The sequence below is a fragment of the Monopterus albus genome, unplaced genomic scaffold, assembly GCF_001952655.1.
Source record: "Monopterus albus unplaced genomic scaffold, M_albus_1.0 scaffold3.1, whole genome shotgun sequence".
Lineage (NCBI taxonomy): Eukaryota > Metazoa > Chordata > Actinopteri > Synbranchiformes > Synbranchidae > Monopterus > Monopterus albus.
The window spans coordinates 10,684,779-10,696,890 of NW_018127883.1; the positions used below are offsets into that span (position 1 = coordinate 10,684,779).

The 12,112-nt window shown below is 38.1% G+C and overlaps 1 protein-coding gene across 1 annotated transcript in view; it reads right to left on the bottom strand.

The window, feature by feature from the left end:
• The window catches only part of phex (phosphate regulating endopeptidase homolog, X-linked), a 15,129-nt gene extending 3,379 nt beyond the window's left edge, over positions 1-11,750 (bottom strand). Inside the window, exons 1-15 of the mRNA XM_020602483.1 lie at positions 11,549-11,750; positions 8,808-8,864; positions 8,535-8,696; positions 8,034-8,117; positions 7,708-7,934; positions 6,911-6,979; positions 6,485-6,601; positions 6,207-6,290; positions 5,215-5,357; positions 4,783-4,876; positions 3,342-3,470; positions 2,695-2,796; positions 1,634-1,711; positions 1,242-1,288; positions 490-547 (exon numbers count right to left, since the gene is read on the bottom strand). Coding sequence (XP_020458139.1) covers positions 490-547; positions 1,242-1,288; positions 1,634-1,711; positions 2,695-2,796; positions 3,342-3,470; positions 4,783-4,876; positions 5,215-5,357; positions 6,207-6,290; positions 6,485-6,601; positions 6,911-6,979; positions 7,708-7,934; positions 8,034-8,117; positions 8,535-8,696; positions 8,808-8,864; positions 11,549-11,672 — 1,575 coding nt within the window. The 5' untranslated portion in view covers positions 11,673-11,750. The remainder of the gene's footprint in view (positions 1-489; positions 548-1,241; positions 1,289-1,633; positions 1,712-2,694; positions 2,797-3,341; positions 3,471-4,782; positions 4,877-5,214; positions 5,358-6,206; positions 6,291-6,484; positions 6,602-6,910; positions 6,980-7,707; positions 7,935-8,033; positions 8,118-8,534; positions 8,697-8,807; positions 8,865-11,548) is intronic.
• Between the last annotated feature and the right edge of the window lie 362 nt (positions 11,751-12,112).

Genomic DNA, 12,112 nt, shown 5'->3' on the forward strand with positions numbered 1-12,112 from the left:
GAGAAAGCCAAAACAATGTGTTTGTGTCTTTAGCCTTGTCCGTACAGAACTTATTTACAGCAGAAGGTTGACTCATTTCCCTTGCTTTTTTTTTTTTCCTGTTTCAGCCCATGTACCGCCCATTAACAGTAATTTGTTAAGTAATTAATTCTATCGCTCACTTCATCAATTTGTTCTTAAAGTACATTCCACATTATTTTCAGAAACTGAAGTGTCTCTTCAACCATGTTAGGGGAATAATAAAAAATAATCCTAGGCATATGCTGAATTGTTGCCTAGTCCTGTTGCCATAAAACACACGGAGCGCCTCTGTACCGGAGTCAAATTCCTGAATGTTGCAACATACTTGGCCAATAAAGATGATTCTGATTCCAACTGAAATTACTGAGGTGAAGTGTGGTTTCCTACCTGGAGAGAACTTCAGTAAAAGGTAATCAAAGGGATTTTAAGTTTCATGCCTCAGTAATCAATTATACACTGCAGCTTACTGATTTGATTTGTGGAAGAACTGTAGAAGGCATTCACAGTTGTTGGGTTTGTAAACCACCTGAAACATAAAACCACACAGACACATTTTATCCAGGATGTAAAAATGCAAACACACACACACAAAACCACACAGCAAACTGGCACAATCCATTCATTCATTCATTCATCTTCTACCGCTGAATCCCTGAACGGGCTCGGAGTTATGTTCATAAATTTGAACATAACTGCAGTTATGCAAATATTAGTAATTGGTTCATCAAGATAATGTAATTTGTAATTTTCCAGTAGGTTGCCATTAAACCATTGCAAATCAATGGGGTGGAAGAAGATGATGTAATTAAAAAGCAGCAGTCAAACCTCAAAAGGTTAATAAAAATGGACAAACAAATGCCACATGTTTTTTAGTTTCATATGTATTAATGCAAGATATACAATCTCACCGCTCAACACAGATCTGTTTATATCTGCTGTTATTTTTCACCTCTACAGTTGTTTAAGTTGTATCTTAATGTAAATCATAACAAATTCGCTGTTTTCATAGAACTTTGTCACATTTGGTTTTTATCAACACAGCAATTCTTCCAGCTCAGCCAAACATTAAAATATTTTTGCAATACTTCACTTTTTTATTTTTATTTTTTTTTTTTTTTACAAATTTCTGACGTTTCCACTTCATGTTTTCAATGCAAACCGAGAAAGGGCATAACAACAGGTGGATGGAAACCCATCTACAGATAAATACCGCTACTCACTCCGTACGTGGCACACTCTTATAGTAGTCCGTCTCATTGAACTCTAGCTAAAACAAATGAAATTAAATTACAAAGTGTTAAGTTTTGCACCTTTCCAAAAGTGACCTCAAACTCATGCTAAGCCGATATTCCATCAGGATTTGTGTCCCCCAATCAAAAATATTGTTCTATTCTGTTTCTTGGTCAGAATGATGTATGTGCAGAGTTTGACAGGGAATTTTTCTATGTGCCACCTAAAAAAAAAACTCAAGACATGCATGTGCATACATCATTTGTGGCATCACAAATATTTGTTATGATTTTAAAAACTTAATCTGGTACTCAATAGTTTTGCTAGTATAAACTGCTGCATTTTCTATCCCAGATCTGCTTACATCAAGTTCCACACAAACCTGCTTTAAATCTTCATTGAGGTAGGTGTCGTTCAGAATAAACTCAGGGTAGCCAACCTTAGCCAGTACTGCATGAGCCTTGAGAGAGAGAAAAGGGAGAAATAATAGACTTTTACATAATCAAAAACAGATTTATCAGACATTTATTCAGAGTAACTGACAGTCAGTACAAAGATTATATGACAAGCAGTAAAGAGTGAGAAATAAAGTCATCATGCCTTAAGAAAAACAAAAAAGGTCACCTGGGGTGAATTTGTAGGTTCATTCTCTAAAATCTCGGACAAACCCAGAGCTCACAACCATGTGCACAGGACCAAATGGTCAGCAGACTAAGTTAGCACCTAGCTGGTGAAGACAGTTGAATGTCTTAATTTCTGTCCCAGCCCTGCCTCTGCCCTTTGTGTGTGTTGGCCCATGTTATTTCCCTTATTACCCTATCATTTCCCCATTTAGCCTCTAGGTGTCCCTAGACTTCTTCCCTTGCAATCTATTCCCAGTCACCTGACTCTGCACTCCTGTTTAGATCCCTTTTCCATTTCCATTACTTTTCCATTTCTGCTGTCTTTGCCAGATTGTCTTGTGTGCTCTCCACAGCCAAAGTGTTCCAAGTGCTTTCCTAGTGTCTCCCTCATTTTTTCCTGTGCTTGGATTTACATACCTATTTCAGAACACATTGGAAGCTACGTCTGCCCTCTGACCCGTTTGGACTTTCACTCAGCCTCTGGTTCTCCCTGGTCAGTTTTGTCCTCCTGACCTTACAGTAAACCCTGTTACTTTATGTGGCAATAAAACTATAAAACTTTTCTGTCTATGTTTGGGTTCTGTTCCCTTCTGTGTGTCTCTCCCAACAGAAAATGAGCCAGTTACTTCCCTCTGGAGTTGGTGGAAACAAAACAGAGCTTCGCTAGAGTTATAAAAAATAAGTTTAAATCAGTTTTTTACTGGACTGAATGCAATTTACAAATAGAAGAAAAATTGTTGCTTAAAGTACATTTTGGAAACATGAAAATATATAGTATAGAAACATGGGAATGAAGTGAGGAGCCATCAACTTTTCTTGCCTTTTCTATGGCTCTTTTTTTTGTTTGTTGATCCATCCAGTCATTCTCTTTCTCCAGCATGTCGATGAATGCCCAGCGAATGCCCTTGATCAGCTCCTCCATCTGACACACGCAAATTGATTCACAATACAGGCAGTGTCAGAGTATTAAAGCTGTAATGACTTTCAGAGGACATACACATAAAACACACAAATGCAAGCATGCACTTGTAGCTGTACTTGTACTGTACATCCCTATGTGTGTGAGGACCAATTTGAGTTCCACACATTGGAAAGCAAGGACATTTTTGGATGCTTGAAGATATTAGCTCTGTCCTCACTTTGGCTAGAATTAGGTTAAGTGTTAGAGTGAGGATTGTGTTTTAGGTGTGATGCTTATGGAGTTAGGAAATGCATTAGGTCGGTGACTATCCTCAGAGATAAAAGTACAAACGTGTACACAGCACAACAAGACCGCTCACAACACTAAAGTGCTCAGTGTGACTGCCAAATAAATACACACCCAACATTAAATGTATGACATCACCTTCAGACAAAACAGACTCAGACATCTTTTACACTCCTAAAACTATGTAAAAATTAAACACTTGGCCCAAGAGTTAGGACGTGATGTCATGTTGGGAGCACATACAAAAATCATATACACACCATGTGTTTCTTGTCCTCCTGGAAGTGTGCGTCAACAAAGAGGCGCCCAGTAGCATAAACAAGTGAGTTCTCAACGTAGTTAACACATTTATCCCAGCGTGGAGTCAGAGAGCTGGCTCCTGTGGTTACCTGGTGGGGGTGTGAGAGATGGAGATGCAAGGTGACATAATTCCTCCACAAAACACTAACTTCTATTGTTCTACAAGAGTTAAACTCAGGATCCCATATCAGGTCACTTGGGGTGCAAGATTCCAAGGCTGATACATCTTATATATTTTAATTACAAATGGTCTCCAATATATAATTTGTTATTAGAATGTACTGTGTAATCCATTTGCATGGTCCTAAAAATAGAAAACCATCGTCTAATTACTGTAATGAAAATTTTGTGATTTAAAAACAGGGTTTCATAAAAGAACTCAGTTTACACATTTTGAAAATTTTTAGGCTTTACCTGTTTAAAGAAATGTAAGTTTTATTAATGAAATCTGTACATGTGGTGCTGTGATTGCGTTCAAAGCTTCTGTGCTACTTCGTTCTTCTTTAGTAATTTTCACTTATCTTTGATATAAATCATGTACATTCAAATGCTTTTTAACTGACAAGCTGTTTGAGTTTGTGTTACCTTCAATTTCCTGAAACTTTTTCCATTAAAGTGGGCCTAATTTCTTTCCATTATTATTTGATTGTATAAAAATGTCATTTCCCCATATTATGCCGTAAAAGCTGATTCAAAGCCCTGTTTACAATGACAGGAATTGAAATCTGGTAGGAAAATAATAAATACTTAAATGATCTCTTTGACTGATGGCCTAAAAGTAATTAAATGGAACTATACTAGGTTAAAAAAAAAAATACTATATAGGTATGTAATATGCACTTATGTGCCTCTGGGCTGTTACACCCCAAATTCGATCGTAGCTTCAGCCCTGAGTACAAATATATGAATTTCCTGTATAATAACTAAAAAAAGTACTTGTATATGAATACAGCTTAGTGATACATTCAAGAGCGTAATATAGAAATTATTGTCTTGCACTGTGAGTTAAAATCAGGGCTACAGTAAGTGAGAAATGTAGATAGATGAAGTCCTAGCAGCCAGTTCTTTGTGTTTATAGTAAAGCTACACAGTATAATTTAAACCAAATTCCTGTGCTCTACAGCAAAACGCTGTCTAAACATGCTGTATAAAGTGAAACTTCTCCAATAGCTACAAAGCATTTGACTCCAAAATGTCAGCTTTTCATGAAATAATAAAAACAATACAGTTTTATTAAGCTTCTTTATAGTGCTCTTTTTTTTTTTTTTTTTTTTTTTTTTTCCACATTTAAAGGGTTTCCCCCCTTAACCCAGAAAGAACCATTTAAACCATTCAGGTTGCAGAAAAACCTGAAAATAACCAAACACAGACACTGATTTTGGAACATGCTTCTGTACCAACCCGAGCGTAGTCGAGGTATCTGTAAAGAAAACGGCGGCTCAGAGAAGTGATCCTGGAAAAAACTGTCCTCCATTGTACATAGTTGGCTACAGTCCTGGAGAGAGAGGAGGACAAATTAAATGTCTACATACAATCCCATTATGCACTATGATATATTTAGAATGAGAATCAGGAGCCCCAAACCCTACTGGCTCGCTGTGCATGTGTGTGTGTGTGTGTGAAGACCAGGGTGAGTTTTATACAGTGGATGTTTGGACATTTTGGCCAGTTCTCACTTTCTCACACACCTTCAAAAGGCTGTTTGAGGATCAGGGTTTAGGTTAGCATTAGGATTAGGGTTGGGATCAGACATTAAGTCACAATGGTTAAGGTTAGAGTAAGAGTTTAGCAAGTGCATTAATTTAATGAGTGTCCACACAGAAATAGCTGTACCTGGGATCTGTGGTGTTAATGATCTTGAAAAGGTTCTTGAAGTACTGCGGCGCTCTGACAATGATGGGCTCCGAGGAGGAGATGGACCGAGCTGGGTCAACTTCAGACTCCACCACAGCTTTTACAAAACCCAACCAGTCAAACTATAGAGGAAACAAAGGTTACAAAAATAAAAAAGTAAAAACTTCTAGCCTAAATGTCAGTTGCATTTTGGTTAACTGACATTTTTTGTCAATCCAAATCACCAGGTATGGTATTCATTTTTCTAAGTTTGATCATTTTCATGCATAACATTGAAAGAATTTCACAAATGGTCTCCAAAGGTCCAAAGGATGGATAAGATGCTGCACTACTGTTGTAACCATAAAAGCCTCCAAGCTATGAAACAAACAGCATCAAACAACCGGACAGCTGAAGACTGAAGAAGCTTAAAACAAATCAGTATTAATTCTGGACTTGCAGTCATTTCATATTTATCTCATTCCTTTTCGGAAAAATTAGTGATTTGAGAACTACATGCACTTTTATTCCCTTTCTTATTGACACTTACATGTAGATGTTAATTGGTGAGATTTAGAGGTTGCAGGCAAATTTTGTTACCTTCAGACAGCACCAAGGTAGCTGTTTCTCTCTGTTTCCAATCTCTATGCTAAGCTAACTGGCTGCTGAAAGTACATGTTTACCACACAGAGTGGTTCAATCTCTTCATCTACCTTTGGAAAGAAAGCAAATCTATTTTCACGGAGTAGCTGTGAATCCACTGAATCGGACATACTCTTCTTATGATATCTATACTGTAATACTTCTGTGCATAAAATAAACCCATGTTATGTTTCTTGCTCACTGTCTTTTAGACTTTCTCAGAAAAAAGCACAACAATTCTTGGAGAAAGTGATCATTTTTTCAAAACAAATTTTTGTGGAACATGGGTTTTGTTATTGTTTGTTTGTGTGTGTGTGTGGGGGGTGGGGTGGGGTGTATATTTGAAATACCTGTGGTATGGAGCGCTGTAGGCGAGAGAGTGTGTATCTGTTGTACATGTTCTCACTGGTGCGGTTTTCAAAGGGAATCAGGATCTGCAGACACAATGAGCAATGTTAGTGACAAGGCCGATCCTAAATGTAGACACAAAATAATCTCCTTTTGTACTGAAACAATGTAATATTTCATGGTTAATGTTGGGTTTTAATCAGGTCTAAATCCATGAAGGCCAATGAGATCATTTCGATACACTAAGTGGGATTATATTTATCTGACTTGATGTTTTTACATGAGCAACTTTGGTCTCAAAGGCAAGAGCCTCTTCCATTTGGGTCAGTGCGGTTTTCTCTGGAGCGCCCAGCATGACAGCCATGTCTACCATCAAACTCAGTAAGGCCGCACGATTCTGAGAGAGCAAGAGGGGCAGAAAAAGGCAAAAAGACAAATGTCATTTTTTCTTTCATTTCCACTACCGAACATCAGTCATTAGACATCTATGAAGTACGTACATCCATCCTCAAATACTATTGTGCCTGTATCAGTATGTGCCACATGTGAAAAACTTCTCATTTTCTCAAGATCCTTTTCACAACATATATATTTTTATTTTAGTACGACAAAAACAGTTTGCAGTTTATTAGGTACACCAAGCTAAAACTAATTGTCCAATACAATAGTACAGGTAAAAGGGGTGAAAGATGAAGCAGAAACTCACTGCCAGGGCAGAGGAAGTGTTGGTAATGTAGTCTTCCCTGGAGGGCAGAGACAAGGTTGCCTGATCAATCTAAAAAAAACAAACAAGTAAACAAAAGACAAAGCGCAGGTTCAGGTCAGCTGCGTTCTGAACAAGAATAAAAGTCAGAAGAAGGAAAGAAGGCAGCTAGTCCATGCTTGATGCCCTGCATATAATAGCAGTTACAAATGAAGCTATAACCAGTTGACTGTTTACTTAGCATAAAGACAGGAAAGAGGAGGCAACAGCTGGCTCTATCCAAAGGTAACACAGTTCACTTACCAGCACCACTAAAGCTCAGTAATTAACACATTATACAGTATTTTGTTAGCTTAATAAACTGAAGTGCAAAAATAACAGTTTGTGTTTAATGTTTTTTCCAAGATGTCAAACTATCAATTGTAGCATTGCAACAATTAGTTGATTAATCAACAGACAATCAGTGAATATTCACTGAAGATGAAGATTCAATCATTTGTGTCATATTTCAAGGAAAAACCCTCCAAATCGGATGGTTCTTCTGTCGCTTATAATAGTGTTTAGTGATTAGCTTTGACATTTTGACTGTTGGTCAAACAACATAGCACTGATCTCTAGCAAATTATGATATTCATTATTCTCTATTTTACAGACTAAACTAATAGATTAATTGAGAAAACAGTCATCAGATTATTATTAGTGAACCTTAATCACTTAAAGAATCTTTAATGTCAAATCTAAACATGTAAAACATGCCTTCACACCATAAAAATAATAAACATGAACTGCAGATATCTGACCTTGATGATGTATTGTGAGGAGTTTTTGTCATCAGGGGAGACATACAGGCGAACCAGGACACTCTTACTGTGCTGGTTCCTCATCTCTGCCAGAGTCTTCAGGAGGCTCCACTGGCCAGCCGACCACTGATAGGCCCCACCAAGCCCATCCCCCACAACAGGCCACCGAAACTCTGGCTGTTTAAGTGTTTTCAGCACTGGTTTAGAGTCCATCTGCTCCAGCATAGCTTTGTAAACCGACACACAAACATGTTAGGAGGTCTCCGTGAAATGAATGAATGGCAATGCAGTGTCCGCCTAAGTAACACAAAGTGTGTTAGACTTACTCTCATTCATACAGGAGCGATAGAGGATCTTAGCCTTAGTCACTGCCTCCAGTTCATTAGGGTCTGATGGAGCTTCCAGCAGCTCTGACAAGAAACAACAGTTTGAACAGGTGAAGTTGAACATATTAAATTCACTATTACATATAAAAAATTGCTTTTCGAGTAACATAGTCCCTGGCTGGCTTTGTGAACTGATAAGAAGAAAACAGGACATGTAAACACCCACAGAAATGTATCAGGAACATAATAGGAACTTTGAGGTCTTTTTGTCAAGATACATTTCACCTATTGCTATGTATAATAGGGGTGTGACAGTACTGAAACGAACCCGAAACCATGGTACAAACATCCACAGTTGTAGTTCTTTGCTGTTCTTCTCATGTGTATGCCAGTAAAGGTTTTGGTATCTTTTGATACAACATTTTCAGCCCTTTAATACATACATCAACCTCCATCTACTGGAGACAGATGAAACCAGGAAATGTGTGGGTAAAAACATACCTTTGAGTCGGATGTCAACATGCTGCCGCAGCCAGGGATAGATGCCATATGATGAAAAATCTGCAGGAATTGGGTTCTCCTTTAACCAACCTCCACAGGAGAAACTGTAGAAGTCCTCGCAGGGGTTAACAGACTGATCCATTTTTTTTAGAATAGACCCCGCTACAGGAGAGAAAGAGACAAAAATAGCTCCAAAAATAACCAATACCTTGCTTTACCAGTTACCATATAAACAATAGTGGAAGCTCAGAGTAAATGCATACCACTCCTCACCTGCTTCGATGCATTCTGGGGTTAGGCAGAACTCCTCCTGACTGGATCTTTGAGAAACTGAGAGAGATGAAGCATTAGTGTTAAAAAGAGAAATGTGAAACTTAGTGTTGCTATATTACATAACAGAACCTTAAACAGTTTTTGAACACACATTCACATAATCCATAAATTACTTTGTGCATGCAATATTAGAACTTAGAAATGAGGGAAACCTGATGTGCAAGTCACCAAAACCTATGCTGTCAAGGAAGAACTAGCTAATACTTCCTTTTTTTCTCTTACACTGTGAGATAGGTTTGATGGAAATTTGTGCACAACTTTGTGTTAGCATGCCCAGCTAGCTGGCTCTGTCTGGAGTGTGGCTGTGCAGCCTCATTTCACTGAAAACAAAGACACAGCATGTCTTCATTTCAAGCTGGGTAGCCTGTTATAGTCACACTACCAACCCCCTTTAAGATCTTCAGAAAATCCTGGCAGCTGAAGCTGAGATTTGAAGAATAAAACCAGCTGTTTTTTTTTTTAATAGTTGAACAAGTTCAACAACACAGTGTCAATAACAAAACACCACTTGTATGTTAACAGGCTACACAATATCTGAAAACTATATCTGATATTTATGATGAGATTATCAGAGTAAAGTGTAATATGGGACAGTCCCACAAACCACTCTTTATCAAAATGCGACAAATAGAGACCAGAGTACAGTTGTTACAGCTGGAGAGAAGAACACTCAGGCAGAGTAAACAATTGGTGGATCCATTTTTTAAAACATGTGGCTGCACTAAGCACAGTCACAACCTACATTATGACTCATTTCTTAAACACATCAGATTTTTTTACTTTAACTTGACAGTCCACTAACATTACTTCACACACTTCTAATAAGGGCAATCAGAACATCACAAGGACATAGAATAAGTCAGCCACTGTTAACACTACTTGTAGTGTGACCACAGGTTTAGCCAGTCACTTCCCTTCCTGGATGATGAACAAAAACCTGTCTGGCAGAAACCATGTTAGGTGATGTGGCTCTGAGGGCAAACAGACGCAGCACAAGCCCATGAAGCAAACTGACAGATTTAGCAACAAAATTCCAATTGTGAACGGATGATTGGAGCGTTGCAGAGCTGCGCCAGTATGTCTGACCTCTGAGGCCTGCGAGGGCTACTTAATGTTGTGCCCACCTATACTAAAACTGTGCACAGTTACAAACTGCTTGGCCTGGAACGGCCTCTTCTGACTGCTCTTGCAGAAACACACAGAGATGTCTGAGGCTCCAGTGTTAGCCCTAATATCAACTTCATGTTCATTATGAAGAAGTCAGGCCACTGCCACAAACACATTTAATAGACACAACTCTGTAGAATCAGTAAAAATGGAAGAGTGAAGAAATCAAAGCAATCACTTGGCGTTCCTGTGTCTGGTCATTCACATAGCCGGAGACTCATGTGGGGTGTCCACTAGAGTGGGTGTGTGGTTCTGCATACATGGACACATAATTACACTTCAGTGCCACCACAAGAATGTTGGCTCCCTCAATAATCAACAACAAAAAAAAAAAAAAAAAAAAAAAAAAAAAAAAAAAAAAACATCCCCCACCCCTGACGTACACACACAAACTCCTCCCAGCCACACACTACTGAAACCACTGAGCTACTAAAATGACTCTTAAAGGAACAGTGTGAATATCTGGAAAATATGCTTGTTTGCTATGTTACCAAAAATTAGGCAAGAGACATACCACTGTTAGTCAAAACAAGATGTTTTTCAGCTGCTGAAAATGTCCTTGGACAGTGCAATGACTTCCTTCATAAACCTCTGTCAAACAACTTGCTGTTTACAACTGCTAGAACATTCAAATTTAACTGAAACATTTTCAGTAATTTCCAAAAGTAAAAACAATCCAGTATGCATTGTCAAACCTCAAATCATCGGGCAAAATTAATCTCTTACACCAGGTTATTAAGGTAAAAGACAGTAACTCCAATGAAGGAAGCTGCCTGAAGCTATTGCATTGATGCATTTGGATGCATTAAAACTGCCTTTTTGGTAACAGCAAATAACTAGAATAGTCCACCTATGGAATTAAGAAACTGCACATACTGCACTTTTAAAACAAAGTATTTTATTTTATAGTACCTTGTTTCTTATCTTAATGCCTTCAACTTATGTAATGTTCAAAGGTGCTATACAAATAAGCCTGCATTATCCAAGTTCATCAAGTCAAAATATTCGAACACTTCAATTTTCACACTTTCCCTTTTATTGTTACAGTGTTATGTGTAATACCTCTTCTTGTTTTGCCTGTTTTCTGCTGGGCTACAGGTGCAAATTAGACGTTTATCTCACCCTGTCACAGCTATGGTCATATTTTTAAAGTCCCAGTGTTTATTTACCCTAAAAATAAATAAATCCACACACTGTGCACACCACTTATTCAGCAAGAAATATTACCCCCAGTGTCAACACAAACATTATTTCCTCTTTTCCCAGCATCCAATTTGACACTCAGTGAATCTGAGAGCCCAAGGTTCTGCATGTGCATGGATATGAAACATTATATGAACCAAAAATAGTGGCAAGTTACCCGCTAACCTTCCACACAGCATGTTTGTGTTATTTACAGTCTGCAAGTATTATATTCTATTACACTCTACATTTCCCTAGAATTAATAAAAAAATTTTAATGCAGGATAAGGAAAAATGTATGTGGATGCGTGTTAGTGTATGTGTGGACTTACCAAGTATGAGAGCAAGCAACAGAGCAGCACAGAGACACGCACACATGGCCAGAGCTATCCTGTAGAGACGAGTGCTGCTCTTCTCGGGTTTAACCCCATGGCCACCTAAATGCTCCAGTTCCATGATTTACTATATCACACAAAAAAATAACACTCACACACACTAAAACTCTCAGGTGAAGAGTAAATAAATACAGAAAAACAGGCCAAAAAGCATAAAAACCTGACAAAAAAAGTGATTTATGGTAAAAAAAAAGGTGATTTAAAAAGTCATAGTAGCATCTGACTGAAATTAAAAATAACCTGAAGAATAATTTCCTTTCTAGTCACTTTGTTTCTTAATATAACAAAAACTTTAGTTTCCGAATCCGTTTCTCTCTGCTGCTATCTATCAGCAGCTACTCTAACTTTGCCGCAGCTCGTCAAACCGTTCCTCCCAACCCTCTTCTCCTCCCAGCCCTCCCTCTATAAATCAAGGGACCAGAGCTCCCAGTGTGATGAGCAGATACAATTTATTAAAAGCACCGACTAAAACCAGGATATGTTGTGTGTATTAGTGCCTGC